General features: G+C 45.0%; 1 protein-coding gene across 1 annotated transcript in view; it reads right to left on the minus strand.

Annotated features, from left to right (window-relative positions):
• LOC142311983 (alcohol dehydrogenase 1-like) overlaps nucleotides 1-18,488 on the minus strand; it is a 145,915-nt gene that overhangs the window by 87,992 nt on the left and 39,435 nt on the right. The window contains exon 3 of the mRNA XM_075350861.1: nucleotides 77-218. Within this exon, the coding sequence (XP_075206976.1) occupies nucleotides 77-218 (142 nt within the window). The remainder of the gene's footprint in view (nucleotides 1-76; nucleotides 219-18,488) is intronic.

The following is an 18,488-nucleotide window of genomic DNA, read 5'->3' on the forward strand; positions in this document are numbered from 1 at the left end:
GTAGATAAAAGAATACTGCAAATCGATTATAATTTTTTACACACATGTTTTCCTGTAGGTAGGTTAATATTTATACCTGGTTTAAGTTCCGTCACTTGGTCACCAACACTTTCAACCACTCCAGCACCTTCATGGCCAAGAATGACTGGAAAATGTATATTTTCCATATCTCCATGCATTGCGTGATCGTCTGTTCGACATATTCCCGAACTAACAATCTGCATAAAATACAAACAATTTATAGGTAATTTTAGTCTTCAGTGGTAAAATTGTAACAGATTTTAAGAACACATGCTTCCCCCTCCCGAGTCCTGTGCGCGCCGCATGGGTCCTGCAGGAGTGCTTCTAGGGCATTCGCGTGCACTGCTGCCCATCTCTTAAAGGGTCAGAGCATCATTTCCTGGAAGTGCCTCTCAGTCTATTGCTGAGAGGCACTGGGTACTTACGCCACTCACCCACTAGGCAAGGTGCCTGAGCAACATGATTAGTTAGTTAGTGGTTTGTTCCCTAGCAAACTATTTATCAGGACCCCTTGTCGACTGTCCATTCCCTAGCAAGCGTACATTCCTGTATCCTTGCACTGCTGGTACAGTGTACCTGATCGTTCTGGCCATGCTATTGGCCTCAGCCATCCTGGTGGCTCCTATCTATACTATTGACTGTATCTGTCCGCCCTTGCCATGCTCACAGCCTCAAACTGTCCTGGTGGTTCCTGTCTATACTAGTGACTGTACCTGTCCATACTGGCTGTGCTCTCTTCCTCAGCCATCCTGGTGGTCCCTGTCTACACTAGAAACTGACTGTTTGCATATGTGTCTGTCCTGCCCTGCCTGTCACTGCCCTGGGAGTGGCACCTGGCGTCTGCCTCATGGTGGGTGCTTAGTCAAGCCCATACCACTATACTGTAAGCCTGGGGTCCCCCTGTGGTCCAGTCCTGCTGACCACTTTACCCATCTCCAGTGGCGAGAGTTACAATATGCCTTTAATGTCAGAAATAGAAGCCTGAATAATATAAGTGAAAAACTTAATTGTGTACAAAGTGAACAATGAAGTTAAAACATTTGAAAAAGCAAAGACCTCCTAGGTCCCTACAATTCTTATATGTATATACCCAACTTACAGTATATCCATAGAAACAAATATAAAAACACAAAAATATCAGCGGAAAGAGGTAGAGAAATAAGTAACCAACATGTATATGAAATAAAGGCACATACAAATAATGGCAAAAAAAAAAAAAAGACAAAGATCATATAAGAACATGATAAAAGTAGGCATTAGGAAAATATAATGCAAATACCACATCAAAAAGGTATGTGATACCCCTACAGCAAGGATAGGTGTGGAAGGATAAGGTATAAGCCCCACACGTTACGCTAACTGTTGTGGCTTCAACACTTTAAAATTAAAAAAAATCAAGCACAAGATCCTTGGTTAATAATGGCAATGTGTCAGTAAAAATCAGATACTACACAAATGACCTGTATGGCATCCGATTTTTTTATGTGCATTCATGGAATCAAACAGGCGACTCTCATCCAAGACTGAAGAGAATAATGCATTGTGCAATTTTTTTTATTCATATAAACAAAACCTATAATGTTAATCACCACTCAAGAAAAGCGACAACAATCATATTAACCATGTAGTTCACAGTGTACACTATATATACCTACAAAGAACTACAATAATGCAATTTTAGAAATATCTTAATTAAAGCATAAAATAAAAAATTCCTTATTTTAAAAAATATGCACAGGAAGACAATGACATATGGAGGAACAACAATAAACAGAAAACTGTTTAATTGCTATAATACAACAACGGCCAACATCTAAGGCTAGTTTCACACTTGCGTTCAGCGCATTCCGTCACTATGGAGAAAAGCGCAGTCCGTTAACGCACTGCGCTATTCTCCATAGACTTGTATGGACGACGCACTGTAACGCAAGTGTCTGCGTTGCATCCGCTGGACGACGCAGCGTAGTTATTTTGACGCTGCGTCGGGCGGATGGAACGCAGCATGTAACGTTTTTCTGCGCTTGGCGGAGTGTAAAAAAAAACGCAGCCTGCAGGAATCCGTTAGGCGTCCGTTGTTTTTATAATGGACGCCTATGGTGGCGGATTCCGTTAGAATGCGTCATTTGACGGATTCCGTTAACGCAGCTGTCTTTACACAACTGCGCATGCTCAGATGTGCAAAGTCAAGGAAAAAAAACTACAACGGATTGCGTTATTTTGTACGATCTGTAGCATGTGTTGTGCCACTATATGCAACGCATAGGAGGATGTGAACTGTAAAGAGTACTATGACAATAAATATCAATAAATTAATAGATAGAATAAGTATCCTGATAAACCCCACTATTCAAAGATAAGCGACCACATTCAAAATTACAAAGATGAATGTATTAAATAGTAAAAAGTTGATCTATACCAAGAGAACACCCTGCATACAGTGCTGGCCAAAAGTATTGGCACCCCTGCAATTCTGTCAGAAAATACTCAATCACAAATTCTTTGGTATCATTATCTTCATTTAATTTGTCTTCAATGAAAAAAAAAAATAAAAAAAAAACTTGTCAAAGCCAAATTGGATATAATTCCACACCAAACATAAAAAAGGGGGTGGACAAAAGTATTGGCACTGATTGAAAAATCATCTGATGCTTCTCTAATTTGTGTAATTAACAGCACCTGTAACTTACCTGTGGCACCTAACAGGTGTTGGCAATAACTAAATCACACTTGCAGCCAGATGACATGGATTAAAGTTGACTCAACCTCTGTCCTGTGTCCTTGTGTGTACCACATTGAGCATGGAGAAAAGAAAGAAGACCAAAGAACTGTCTGAGGACTTGAGAATCCAAATTGTGAGGAAGCATGAGCAATCTCAAGGCTACAAGTCCATCTCCAAAAACCTGAAAGTTCCTGTGTCTACCGTGTGCACTGTCATCAAGAAGTTTAAAGCCCATGGCACTGTGACTAACCTCCCTAGATATGGAAGGAAAAGAAAAATTGACGAGAGAGTTCAACGCAAGATTGTGCGGATGGTGGATAAAGAACCTCGACTAACATCCAAGCAAGTTCAAGCTGCCCTGCAGTCCGAGGTTACAACAGTGTCAACCAGGGTTGGACTGGGGTGTGGGGGGCCTACCAGGGAAATTGCCTCTAGGGCCCCGCACTATAGCTACTGTAAACGTTTTTATTACTTGTACATTTTCGGCTTCTCTCAGTATAACGTGCGGCTTTTAGCAAACTTTACAGTGCGCAGAAGAGACCTGTCCTGGGCCTGCAGATGGCTACAAGAAATCCTGTGCTCCTTATTTATTGTAGTTAATAATGGAATCTGTTATTTACAGTCAGTCGCAGTTTTTCTTACACACGGACGTTCCTTGTCCTAGGAAAGCCACTGAGTCCATCAGCCAAACAATAATCAAAGAGAAGCAGAACGTTATCCAGCATCTTCACATGGAAACATTTACTAACATTAATCCCCCTCTGCCCCATCTATCTGGGAAATCCCCTGTAAGGGTGCGTGCCCAGCCGTCCACGATCAGTGTGTGCAGCATGTTGGCTGTAGCATGGTTCAGCTGCATCCAAAACGCTGCGTTGTAAGTACAAGCACAGTGGATGGATTTCTAAAAATCCCGTGCCCAATGTGATTCGTTTTTCTGCAGCAAACACTGACCTGCGGATCTTCTTTCTAGACCGCAGTATGTCAATTGTTTGCTGCGTAATCGCATGCTCCTCCGTAGGGAGAACACAAGCGAGAGACCGCAGCGCACTGAAGCCTGATTGTGGGTACTGACAGCTGCGGTCTCCTGCAGAGGAGACGCGCGGCCCCGCAGGACAGGACCCGCTCCATGAGTCCTGATCGTGGGCACATACCCTAAGAGTCAGTATGTGGTGGTGTGAAGCATTACCACCCAATACACTTTACCATTTGGAGACTCTGGTGAATATTTGTCTTCACTATAGTTTCCAAACTAGTCTTACATGTTGGTTAAACCCTTCACTAGTCCTGTGTATTCTGACAATACTGCTCTATAGACAGATCAGACTTTTTTTTTTTTTTTTTTTTTTTTACACATATACAGTATTTATACTGAAGCTCCTCCTGTACCATCATCACATATAGAGGCCCCCTGAAAAGTAATTACATATAGCCTAAGATAATGACACTGACGCTGGGGGTACAGGATAATGACACTGGGGGTACAGGATAATGACACTGGCGGTAGCAATGGGCCCCCCAGCCTTGTGTCCTGCAGCAATGGGCCCCCCAGCCTTGTGTCCTGTAGCAATGGGCCCCCTAGCCTTGTTTCCCTTAAGCAATGGGCCCCTCTTCCTGTTCCCTATTATGCCATTGTACACACACACACACACACACACACACGTTCTCACCTGTCCTCCGTTCCTGCGCTGTCCTTACCTTACCAGTCCGCAGGCTCATGGACCCCTCCATGATCTCGTCCGGTGCACGGAGCCGCCGCTGCAGGATGCCATCATGGCTTTACTGCAGTTAAAAGCATTTAACTGCAGTAAAGCAATGAAGTCACCTGCAGCGGTGGCTCCGTGCACCGGACGGGTGACTGAGGGGGTCTGTGTCTTGCGGTCTGGAGCACCGCGGGAACAAAAGAGAACAGGTGAGAATGATTTTTTTTTTTCTTCGGCTCCTTTTGAGCGCTTACCTGCAGCCCTGCGCATACTCTCCTCTGCTGCTCCGGCGGCGGCAGTGTGATGACGGCCGCTGTGTCTGTGCGGGGCTGAGCAGCTCTTCCGCCTCCTGTCATCGGCCGCACTGTTCACATGTACGCGCGTCTGAAGGACGCACACAGCTCCGCACTAATTAAGGCACATGGGGCCCACTGAGGGCCCGAGGCCTACCGGGGGATTCCCCGGTACCCCGGCGGGCTAGACCGAGCCTGGTGTCAACCCGTACTATTAGTCGGTGTCTGAATGAAAAGGGACTGTATGGTAGGATACCCAGGAAGACCCGACTTCTTACCTAGAGACATAAATAAAGCCAGGCTGGAGTTTGCCAAAACTTACCTGAGAAAGCCTAAAACGTTTTGGAATGTTTTCTGGTCAGATGAGACAAAAGTAGAGCTTTTTGGGAAAAGCCATCAACATAGAGTTTACAAGAAAAAAAAAAAAAAAAAAAAAAAAAGAAGAAGAAGAGGCATTCAAAGAAAAGAACACGGTCCCTACAGTCAAACATGGCGGAGGTTCCCTGGTGTTTTGGGGTTGCTTTGCTGCCTCTGGCACTGGACTGCTTGACCGTGTGCATGACATTATGAAGTCTGAACACTACCAACAAATTTTGCAGCATAATGTAGGGCCCAGTGTGAGAAAGCTGGGTCTCCCTCAGAGGTCATGGGTCTTCCAGCAGGACAATGACCCAAAACACACTTCAAAAAGCACTAGAAAAAGGTTTGAGAGAAAGCACTGGAGACTGCTAAAGTGGCCAGCAATGAGTCCAGACCTGAATCCCATAAAACACCTGTGGAGAGATCTCAAAATGGCAGTTTGGAGAAGGCACCCTTCCAATCTCAGGGACCTGGAGCAGTTTGCCAAAGAAGAATGGTCTAAAATTCCAGCAGAGCATTGTAAGAAACTCATTGATGGTTACCGGAAGCGGTTGTTCGCAGTTATTTTGGCTAAAGGTTGTGCAACCAAGTATTAGGCTAAGGGTGCCAATACTTTTATCTCGCCCATTTTTGGAGTTTTGTTTGAAATGATCAATGATTTGATTTTTGTTTCATTCTCTTTTGTGTTTTTCATTGCAAGCAAAATAAATGAAGATAATAATACCAAAGAATTTGTGATTGCAATCATTTTCAAGAAGAAACTGAGTATTATCTGACAGAATTGCAGGGGTGCCAATACTTAAGGCCAGCACTGTAGCAAGTGAATAATGTATGGAAATGAAACAGCTTGACAATATTAATGGTATTGGGTATAATTCAGCAATGGCCTATAGTACAAGAGGTATGTACAATATAATGAAGAGTGTCAGGAGGTACACCTATTAAATACAAGTAATGCCATAGTAAGAATCCAAATGGAAGAGTATGGTCAAAAGATTAAGATAAGATCCACTCCTGACACACTACACCATATTAAATGAACCAGCCAAATAAAGATGCATACAGTTGTATAAAGTATCCCCAATAGTCACATATTGAATGTTAACACAGGACATCCTGATGCATTTCGCTGTGGCTTTATCCAAGCACATCACATCACAAACATCCTTGGATAAAGACATGGCGAAACGCGTCAGGGTGTCCTGTGGAAAGATTCAGCATGTGACTATTGGGGATACTTTGTACAACTTTTTACTATTTAATACATCCATCTTTGGAATTTTGATTGTGGCAACTTATCTTTGAATAGTGGTGTTTATCAGGATACTTATTCTATTCATTTATTGACATTTATTGTCATAGTACTCTTCAGTTCACATCCTGATAGACTCCTCTGACTATTAAGCTTGGTTCACACATAGCGACAACGACATCGCTGTTACGTCACCATTTTCTGTGACGTAACAGCGACCTTGTAAGTCGCTGTTATGATCGCTGCTTAGCTGTCAAACACCGCGACGCAGCAGCGATCATAACGTCGCTACATGTGCAGAGAGCAGGGAGCCGCGCACACTGCTTAGCGCTGGCTCCTTGCTCTCCTAGCTACAGTACACATCGGGTTAATTAACCCGATGTGTACTGCAGCTACATGTCACAGTGTAGAGAGCAGGGAGCCGCGCACACTGATTAGCGCTGGCTCCTTGCTCTCCTAGCTACAGTACACATAGGGTTAATTACCCGATGCGTACTGCAGCTACATGTGCACAGAGCAGGAGCCGGCACTAGCAGCAAGAGCGGCGGAGGCTGGTAACGAAGATAAATATCGGATAACCAGGGAAAGGTGTTCCCTTGGTTACCCGATGTTTACCTTGGTTACAGCTTACCGCAGCAGCCAGACGCCGGCTCCTGCTCCCTCTGCTCGCTTCATTTCGTCGCTCTCTCGCTGTCACACACAGCGATGTGTGTGTCACAGCGGGAGAGCGACGACGAAAAAATGAAGCAGGACATTCAGCAACGAGCGGCGACCTCACAGCAGGGGCCAGCTCGTTGCTGGATGTCACACACAGCGACAGGACATCGCTGCAATGTCACAGAAAATGGTGACGTAGCAGCGACATCGTTGTCGTCGCTGTGTGTGACACCACCTTTAGATGTTGGCCATTGTTGTATTATAGCAATTAAACCATTTTTTGTTCCTCCATATGTCATTGTCTTGTTGTGCATATTTTTTTATTCACATGTACACTTGGTCCGTGTGAAAAAAAAAACACTATCATTTGAACAACCCTACTGAATTTCATTGGTCAGTGTGCTGTTCAAATTTTACTAGGAGAGCACCCAGCTCTACAATATGCTCCTCTGAACGCACCTCTGTGTTGTATCTCTGTGATAATCCAAGGCAATTGCATAATTTATTTAGCACAGAAGCATGCAGTGATAAGATTGAGTAGATGATATGAGCATTATTTAGACAAGGTTTGCATTATTTATGCAAAGGCATAGCTAGAGTAAAGGTACCGTCACACTAAGCGACGGTCCAGCGATCCCACCAGCAACCTGACCTGACTGGGATCGCTGGAGCGTCGCTACACGGGTTGCTGGTGAGCTGTCACACAGGCAGATCTCACCAGCAACCAGTGACCAGCCCCCAGCGACGCGTGGAAGCGATGCTGCGCTTGGTAACTAAGGTAAATATCAAGAAGGGTTTCCAGCGCCAGGAATAGATTAAAAATCCTTTTTTATTGAAAATAAGGTAATAAAAATCCAGCAGATACCATAATAGATGTCAGAAAGATGGCAGAACAACGCGTTTCGACGCTTCAGATCTTAGTCATGTTCTGACTTTAGAGTGTAACCATCTCCCTTAAATCAGATCCCTGGTCCACTAATTAGTTTCACATGTGTGGTTTCACTAGAGGCAACTCCTCAACTAGTAGTTACGAGGGATCCGAAATAAATGGAGATACACAGTAGCAAATTCACATATATGAGTATATATGATATAATATGGTATAATGCAAGTGTGCACAGATACAAAAATATATATACACAAAAAAACATATATACACATGGAATAACAAACATATTAAAAACATTTGTGTAGACCGATTTCCCTTGTTGTTTAATATAACTATAGATATAGTATATAGTGATCCAACAAGACACTCTGCATATAGCAGTATAGATATAATTAAATACCTCAAGAGATATATGATCTCTGATATAGTGATAATCTGACAAAAAAACTTTCCACAGATATATAACATGTGCTTTCCCTTCAACAATATACCAAATGCAATAAAAGATGGATATTATGTACTAATCTAGCATTCCATTCATATTGAGGTAAGCAATATTCCAATAGTAATTTTTTGGTTGCAAGCATATGGTAGAGAGAGAAAAAAAAACAAAAAAAAAAACAAAACCGCATGGTATGAATTGGGATATAAGTCACATTGTGCTTTCCCTTCAACAATACACCAAATGCAATAAAAGATGAATATTATGTACTAATCTAGCATTCCATTCATATTGCTTACCTCAATATGAATGGAATGCTAGATTAGTACATAATATTCATCTTTTATTGCATTTGGTGTATTGTTGAAGGGAAAGCACAATGTGACTTATATCCCAATTCATACCATGCGGTTTTGTTTTTTTTTTGTTTTTTTTTCTCTCTCTACCATATGCTTGCAACCAAAAAATTACTATTGGAATATTGCTTACCTCAATATGAATGGAATGCTAGATTAGTACATAATATCCATCTTTTATTGCATTTGGTATATTGTTGAAGGGAAAGCACATGTTATATATCTGTGGAAAGTTTTTTGTCAGATTATCACTATATCAGAGATCATATATCTCTTGAGGTATTTAATTATATCTATACTGCTATATGCAGAGTGTCTTGTTGGATCACTATATACTATATCTATAGTTATATTAAACAACAAGGGAAATCGGTCTACACAAATGTTTTTAATATGTTTGTTATTCCATGTGTATATATGTTTTTTTGTGTATATATTTTTTGTATCTGTGCACACTTGCATTATACCATATTATATCATGTATACTCATATATGTGAATTTGCTACTGTGTATCTCCATTTATTTCGGATCCCTCGTAACTACTAGTTGAGGAGTTGCCTCTAGTGAAACCATACATGTGAAACTAATTAGTGGACCAGGGATCTGATTTAAGGGAGATGGTTACACTCTAAAGTCAGAACATGACTAAGACCTGAAGCGTCGAAACGCGTTGTTCTGCCATCTTTCTGACATCTATTATGGTATCTGCTGGATTTTTATTACCTTATTTTCAATAAAAAAGGATTTTTAATCTATTCCTGGCGCTGGAAACCCTTCTTTCTATTTTCAATTGGATGGCTGCCGAGCCTCATTCCTTGCGCCGGATCCCTGATTGCAGCCAGCAGGTCAGTCCTTGGTGAGCTGGACTCTCCCTTATCTTTAACCCCTTAAGGACGAAGCCAGTTTTGTACTTAATGACCAGGCCATTTTTTGCAATTCTGACCAGTGTCACTTTATAAGGTTATAACTCTGGAACGCTTCAACGGATCCCGGTGATTCTGACATTGTTTTTTCGTGACATATTGTACTTCATGATAGTTATAAATTTAGAACGATATTTTTTGCTTTTATTTGTGAAAAAATCGGAAATTTGATGAAAATTTTGCAATTTTCAAACTTTTAATTTTTATGCCCTTAACCCAGAGAGTTATGTCACGCAAAACAGTTAATAAATAACATTTCCCACATGTCTACTTTACATTAGCCCAATTTCTGAAACAAAATGTTTTGGGGTTAGGAAGTTAGAAGGGGTTAAAGTTCATCTGCAATTTCCCATTTTTTCAACAAAATTCACAAAACCATTTTTTTAGGGACCACATCACATTTGAAGTGACTTTGAGAGGCCTAGGTGCTAGAAAATACCTAAAAGTGACACCATTCTCAAAACAGCACGCCTCAAAGTACTCAAAACCACATCCAAGAAGTTTATTAACCCTTCAGGTGCTTCACAGGAACTAAAGCAAAGTGGAATGAAAAAAAGTAAAAAATAAAATTTTACCTAAAATGTTGCTCTACCCCAAATTTATTCACTTTTAGAAGAAATAACACAACCAAATGAACCCCAAAACTTGTTACCCACTTTCTTATGAACGCGCCAATACCCCACATGTGGTCAGAAACCTTTGTTTGGACAAATGGGAGGGCTCGGAACAGAAGGAGCAATATTTGAATTTTGGAAAGCAAATTTGGCTGAAATAGATTGCGGGCACCATGTTGCATTTACATGTCCGCTAAGGTACCTAAACAGCAGAAACCCCTCACAAGTGACACCATTTTTGAAACTAGACCCCTTAAGGCTTCTATCTAGGGGTATAGTGAGCATTTTGGATCCACAGGTACTTCACAGATTTTGATAACGTTACGTTGTCACATTGAAAATTTTCATTTTTTTCTCAAAAATGTTGCTTTAGCATCAATTTTTTCACTTTTTCAAGAGGTAATTCCAAAAATTTGACCCCAATGTTTGTTACCCACTTTTTTATGAGCGCGGTGATACCTCACTTGTGGTCTGAAACCTTTGTTTGGAGAAATGGGAGGGCTTGGAACGGAAGGAGCAATATTTGAATTTTGGAAAGGAAATTTGGCTGAAAAAGATTGCGGGCTCCATGTCACATTTGGAGGACCCCTAAGGTACGTAAACAGCAAAAAAACACCACAAGTGACCCCATATTGGAAACTAGGCCCCTCAAGGAATTTATCTTGATGTTTGGTGAGTACCCTGAACCCCCAGGTGCTTTACAGAAGTTTATAACGTTGAGCCATGAAAATAAAAAAATAAAATTTTACCACAAAATTGTTACTTCAACCAGGTAGCTTTTTTTTTTCACAAGGGTAACAGGAAAAAAATCACCATGAAATTTATTGCGCAATTTCTCCTGAGTTTGTTGATATCTTGTATGTGGTGGAAATCAACTGTTTGGGCACACTACAGGGCTCAGAAGAGAAGGAGTGCAATTTGACTGCAAAATTGGCTGGAATCAATAGCGGACACCATGTTGCATTAGGAGAACCCCTGAGGTGCCTAAGCAGTGGAGGTCCACCACAAGTGACCCCATTCTGGAAATAAGACCCCTCAAGGCTTTAATCTAGGTGTATATTGAGCATTTTGAATCCACGAATACTTCACAGAATTTGATAAGCTTAGGTTGCCATATTGAAATTTTCATTTTTTTCACAAAAATGTTGATTTAGCGACACATTTTTCACTTTTTCAAGAGGCAACAACAAAACGTGTACCCCACAGGTTGTTATCTAATTTCTTGTGAGCGCAGGGATACCCCACATGTGGCCAAAAACCTTTGTTTGGATAAATGGGAGGGCTTGGAATGGAAGGAGCACCATTTGAATTTTTGAAAAGTTGAAGTAAATTGCGCGCACCATGTCACATTAGCAGGGCCCCTTGGGCACCTATACATCAGAAACCCCCCACAAGTGACCTCATTTTGGAAACTGGACCCCTCAAGGATTTTATTCAGGAGTATAGTAAACATTTTGAATCCACAGGTACTTCACAAAACTGTTGCTGTAGCAACAAATTTCTCACTGTTAAGGGGGCTTTACACGCTGCGACATCGCTAATGCGGAGTCGTTGGGGTCATGGAATTGGTGACGCACATCCGGCCGCATTAGCGATGTTGCTGCGTGTGACACCGATGAGCGATTTTGCATCGTTGCAAAAACGTGCAAAATCGCTCATCGGTGACATGGGGGTCCATTCTCGATTATCGTTACTGCAGCAGTAACGATGTAGTTCGTCGCTCCTGCGGCAGCATACATCGCTATGTGTGACGCCGCAGGAACGAGGAACCTCTCCTTACCTGCCTCCCGGCCGCTATGAGGAAGGAAGGAGGTGGGCGGGATGTTCCGGCCACTCATCTCCGCCCCTCCGTTTCTATTGGGCGGCCGCTCAGTGACGTCACTGTGACGCCACACGGACCGCCCCCTTAGAAAGGAGGCGGTTCGCCGGTCACAGCGACGTCGCCGGGCAGGTAAGTATGTGACGCATCTGCGCGATGTTGTGCAGCACGGGCAGCGATTTGCCCGTGTCGCACAACAGATGGGGGCGGGTACCCACGCTAGCGATATCGGGACCGATATCGCAGCGTGTAAAGTAGCCTTTAGGCTATGTGGCCATGATCCAGCGACACGGCGTCTAGTACCCAGTGTCAGCCTCCTGCAGAAATGTGAGTGTTGTCCACGGGAGAACGCAGCTGCCCATGCCCACGATTTGGGTTCAGGCTGCTGTGGACTTTAGTTCTATTCTACCTGCAAAGAACACTCATCTCCGCAGCATAAATTGACATCCTGAGGCTCGGGAAGCTGCGCCACAGGTCGATTTATGCTGCGGAGAAAAGAAACACAGTGGGCACGGGATTTCTAAAAATCCTGCCACTGTGCTTCTACTGCACAACGCAGCGTTATGGACGCAGGGAAAACACTCTGCGCCCAAAACGTTGCAAACCCTGATTGTGGGCACACAGCGTAAAATGCTACAATGGATGAATGGATAGATGTCAAACATATATAACGTCCCACCCCCTGCATATTCTAAGCTAGCGCCCTTTAGTGCCTTTCATGTGACACTAAAGGATGCCTAGCCTTGCATTTAGCCCAAAAAAAAAAAAAAAAAAAAAAAAAAAAAAAAAAAAAAAAGAGTTAAAATAAATGACGTGGGGTCCCCCCTATTTTTGCTAGCCAGCTAGGGTAAAGCAGACAGCTGTAGCCTGCAAACCACAGCTGACAGCTTCATCTTGTCTGGTGATCAATTTGGAGGGCTCCCCAAGCTGTTTTTTTTTTAATTATTTATAAATAAATAATTAAAAAAAAAAAAACAAACGTGGGGTCCCCCCAAATTAGATCACCAGCCAAGGTGAAGCTGACAGCTGGGGTCTGGTATTCTCAGGATGGGAAGAGCCACGGTTATTGGACTCTTCCCAGCCTAAAAATAGCAGGCCGCAGCCGCCCCAGAAGTGGCGCATCCATTAGATGCGCCAATTCTGGCGCTTCGCCCCAGCTCATCCCGCGCCCTGGTGCGTTGGCTAACGGGGTAATGAATGGGGTTGATACCAGGTGTGTAATGTCACCTGGCATCAAGCCCAGCAATTAGTTATGTCACGGCGTCTATCAGATACCCGACATAACTAATTGACAGTAATAAAAAAAAAATTGACAACAAAAAAAAATTTTATTTGAAAAAACACTCCCCAAAACATTCCCTGATTGACCAATTTATTGAAAAGAAAAGAAAAAAAATCCACTATAATCCATTTGGACGTCCCACGTCGACTCTGGACCTTCTAGAATATGGGGGACACGTTCAGGGAACGTATCCCCCATTTTCTAGGAGGGCAGACCCTCCATTTGAGGAGAGTGGGTGCAAGGAATCTGCACCCACCCTCCCTGGGTCACAGCTGCAGAGTGCGAGCAGCCAGCGTCCTGAACACAGGAAGCTGACAGCTGCGCTCTGCACATGTGACCGGCGTCTGCTGAGAAGGAGCCGGAGGAGGGGGCCGCGGGGGATCAGAGCTGCGACAGGTATGTATGACACCGGGGAACACCGGGGGGGATAGGGGGGGACCCGGCAGCGCCTAGGGAGCAGGTTTCTGTCGTATGTGTTATGGCACATGCGACAGAAACCATAGGAAAGGGGGAAATGCGGCCGGCGCGCTGCTGTGATCGCCGGTGCGCGCGGCCATCTTGGATTTTCGGGAGGGGGTTGGGGGTCGGGGGGGCACTTTGGGGACACCGGGGGACCGGAGGGAACCGGGAAAAAGATTTATCTCCCATCTGGCATGTTTGATCATGCCAGATGGGAGATAAATCATTTTTTACCGGCGCGGTCATTTGCTATAACTTGATGATCGGTATACGGTGTATACCGGTCATCACGTGACTGGGGACCGGAAAAACCGGCCCGAATCATGATCTCCAGGGTCTCAGCTACCCCCGGCAGCTGAGACCCCGGAAATTTTCTGACTCTGGGGCGCGCTAGACCCTTTTTTCCGACCGCCGTTAAAAAGCGGCGGATCGGAAAAAGTACCCTTATTTACCGCCGTTAAAAGGCGTATCGGCGGTCGTTAAGGGGTTAAGGTAAATATCAGGTGCGTCACAGCGGGAGAGCGACGACCAAAAAATGAAGCTGGACATTCAGCAACGACCGGCGACCTCACAGCAGGGGCCAGCTCGTTGCTGGATGTCACACACAGAGACAGCGACGTCGCTGCAACGTCACAGAAAATGGTGACGTAGCAGCGATGTCGTTGTCGCTGTGTGTGACACCACCCTAACACCTGGAATCTCCAGGTACAATTGTTTCAAAGAAAACAATAAGTAATGCACTAAACATCCAGGATCTGTATGCATGTTCAGCAAGCAAGACTCCATTGCTGAACAAAAAGTAGGTTCATGAGTGTATAAAGTTTGCTCAACAACATTTAGACAAGCCTCTGAAATACTGGTAGAATAGTGTCAAATAGTGCCAAAAGGCACTGCATATCACCCCCTAAAACACCATACCAATAGCGAAGTTTTGGGCCAGGAACATCATAGTGTGGGACTGTTTTTCAGCATATGGCACTGGCAAAAGACATGTAATTGAAGGAAAGATGAATAGACAAACGTACCAAGACATTCTTGATAAAAATCTGATGCCCTCTACTGGAATGATGACGATGAAACAAGGGTAAACATTTCAGCAAGGAAACTCTCAATTGATCTCAGAGAAAGAGAATAAAGATGCTTGAATGGCCAAGCCAATCACCTGACCTGAATCCAATAGAAACTTAATGGAAAAAACTAAAGCTCAGAGTTCAAAGATGGAACCCACGGATCCTTCAGGACTCGAAGAGTGTTTGTGTGGAAGAATGATCCAATATCATACCTAAGCAATGCATGAAACTAGTTGTTTCTTCATACAAGAGGTGTCTTGAAGCTGTTGTAACATCGTCACTGGCGCCCCTGCTCTGCCCCACTTCCTTCTCCTGGCAGGGACATCAGCGCACTCACCCTCCCGGCTGCTTAGAGGTGGTGTCTGCCTCCATCCACCATGCCTACTGGGGCCTGCACATGCCACACAGGTACTCTAGGAGCACACTTAGAGTTTGCATTCCTCTTCTCTTAAAAGGGCCAGCACATCCTAATCCAGAAGTGCCTCTCAGCCTATGGCTGAGAGACACTAGGTATTTAAGGGATCTTTCCTCTACCTATGGGAGGTGCCTGGGCAATGTGGTCTATTGCTAGAGACACACTGCTAATTGCCAGTTCCTGTTCCCATTCTGTGATGCTCACTAAGCAAACACGGGGTTAGTGGATCCACTGGACTAAAGGAACCGATCACTGGCTTGGAAGAGCGAACTGGATTTGCAATTGAGAATGTAACATTATATTCCCCCAGCCTGTACCATATTGTAATCAGGCTTCAACAGTAGCTATTGTCTTTGACCTGGTGGGGGGTTGCATATATATTGTTTTCCTCTGCAGGAGGCTTCCCTAATACACAATCTCTGGAGACTATAGCTGGGTTCACACACAACGACAACGACGTCGCTGTTACGTCACCATTTCCTGTGACATAACAGCGACCTTGGATGATCACTAGTAAGCTGTCAAACATGTAATTTTAAGCAGCGACGGAGCAGCGATCATAGTGACCTCGACGGTCGTTGTGCGGTGTCACATGCGTCGCTATGCGACGACTCAGACCTTGAAAGAGGCGTGGTGTTTACCCCTAGTCATGTTTTGCGTTGCCTTTTTTCACGCCCCTCTATTCCGATTGGTGATCACTACAGCGGCGCCTGATTGGGTGACCGTGCCAAACAAAGGAAGACGCAGTAGTGCTTTCATTCATTCTATTTCATTTCATTCAGATCCACAAAGAACGACACACTAGCGACACCAGACAGATAATCTACTACGTGGAACAAAGAATGGAACTTAAAGAATGAAATCACTGTAACGCCTTCGGCAAGGTACCCAATCGGAACGCTGTTGTAACCACCAATCGGATTCGTAGGGGCGTTGCAAAATACACCGCAAAAACATGCCCTTGTCCTGCCTTCAGTCCTACGCCACTGCCTTCAGCGTCGTCGCGACCGTCGCTGCTGCGGTGTCAAACACAAGGATGCTGAGCTCATCATCATGGCGCAGCGGGATAGCAGCGACCAAAAAATGACCTGGAACATTCAGGAGCGAGCAGCGATTTCGCAGCAGGGGTCTGATCGTTGTTATGTGTCACACACAGCGACATCGCTGGTGAGGTTGTTGCTATGTCACAGAAAATGGCGACTTAGCAGCGATGTCGTTTTCGTCGTCGCTGTGTGTGACACCACCTTATGTCTAGAAACTTCTTTTTAAACTAGGAGCTACAAGTAGCAAATGTTAAAGGGGTGGGTCTGAGCACTTCCACCCATCCAGGGGGTGGATCTAAGGAGAGGGGGAAGGATCAATCACATGTTTTGGAGTTAGCTGATGCTTTGTTGGGGAAAGGCGAGGATCTGTGCTAAGGGCAGGTCCTGGTGCCTGTGTATGGACTATGGGACATTGAAGATCAGCTGCTACGTGGGATTGTGTTGTCTCAGCCACGCTATCGGATTTAAGGAACACATCTAAGGACTGTTGTTGCATTTTCCTTGACATCGGATTGCTGTGTGGCGCCCCGGATCTGTTTTCTTTGTGTAGACTCATTGTGGACTCTAAAGAACCATTTGGATATTGGATGTTTTATGCTCCTTGCCTCAATAAAACTTGGAGTGTTCATGGCCCTGGTGTCCCTGCCTCCTCTGTCGCATACCCCGTCACAGAGAAGACTTCACTAAAGCCACCGGAGGTGGTTATAGGCACGCAGGCTGGTAGGTAGCCGACAGAAGGCAGCCCCAGGGGATCAACGGTACTTTGGCAGCTGGCACAAGAGATACATACTGTCTCTGGTTGTAGAAGCAGCAGCCGGTGTCGTGGATTTGTCCAGGATGGATGGATGCAGAAGCAGCGGCCAACGTGGATACTTGCGGCAGCGGATATCGTAGGAGGTGGCCGCCATAGATACTTGCAGCAATGGCAGTGGATATCGTACCAGACAGTCGGGGTAGATAATTGCAGCAGTAACAGTGGATATAGTGAAAGTGGCCGGTGTGGATAGTTGCAGTAGCAGCAGTGGATTTTTCATGCACTGACACACTAACAGGAATCAGGAACAGTCCAAGAACAGCATCAGCAGCATACAAAAGGGACCTGTGAACTAGCAATGTATAGAACTCGTTGCCCTACATGATGCTTTTCAGCCAAGTAGAGAGGCACCTCCAGGTCAGGGCATACTGGCCCTTTACGAAAAGGGTCGTATTCACGCACATCCTACAGGCATTTCCAGGAGGCCTGTGTGGCATAAACCGGCCCTGCGAGACAGCAGCATGGACCAGTGATGAAGCAGCCACGGCTGGGTGGCTGGGAAGGTAAGAGCGCCGGTGTCCCCGGTGGGGTGCAGGACAAAGTGGGAACGCTGGTATGGGCATCACATGTTCCCTGGGTTCTGTATTCGTATCTTACTGACCCGTACCGATGTTCTAGTACCTGCCTGAACCTCCCATACCCATCAGTACCTCCAAACCAGCCACGTCCTCTGTATTTCCTGCACGCGCTGTACCTACAAAAACTGCCATATCAGCTATACCCTCTGCACCAGCCTGAACCAGCCACCTAATGTGCGCCTGCCTGCACCAACTATCCAGTCTGCAACAGAGACTGTGCCTAGACATGCATCCCTGGGGTCAGATGCCTCAGTGCCGTGACTCCCTGGAATAGCACCTGGCGGCCATCTTCCAGCACAAGCCTATCCTCACCATCAGAAGCTCTAGTGACGATGAAGTAGTCGCTTAAGCGGGCTTTACACGCTGTGATCTCGCTAGCGAGATCGCAAGCGATCGTACCCGCCCCCGTCGGTTGTGTGACACGGGCAAAAATCGCTGCCCGTGGCACACAACCTCGCTTACCCCCGTCACACGCACTTACCTGCCCTGCGACGTCGCTCTGGCCGGCGATCCGCCTCCTTTCTAAGGGGGCGGGTCGTGCAGCGTCACAGCGATGTCACACGGCAGCCGTCTAAAAGAAGCGGGGGACGGAGTTGAGCGGGACGTAAACATCCCGCCCACCTCCTTCCTTCCGCATAGCCAGTGGACGCAGGTAAGGAGATGTTACTCGCTCCTGCGGTGCCACACACAGTGATGTGTGCTACTGCAGGAACGAGGAACAACATCGCTAATTAGAAGAAAACAATGTTTTGTTTTAGGACGACCTCTCTGCGGCAAACTA

The sequence above is a fragment of the Anomaloglossus baeobatrachus genome, chromosome 1 (genome assembly GCF_048569485.1).
Source record: "Anomaloglossus baeobatrachus isolate aAnoBae1 chromosome 1, aAnoBae1.hap1, whole genome shotgun sequence".
Taxonomy (NCBI): domain Eukaryota; kingdom Metazoa; phylum Chordata; class Amphibia; order Anura; family Aromobatidae; genus Anomaloglossus; species Anomaloglossus baeobatrachus.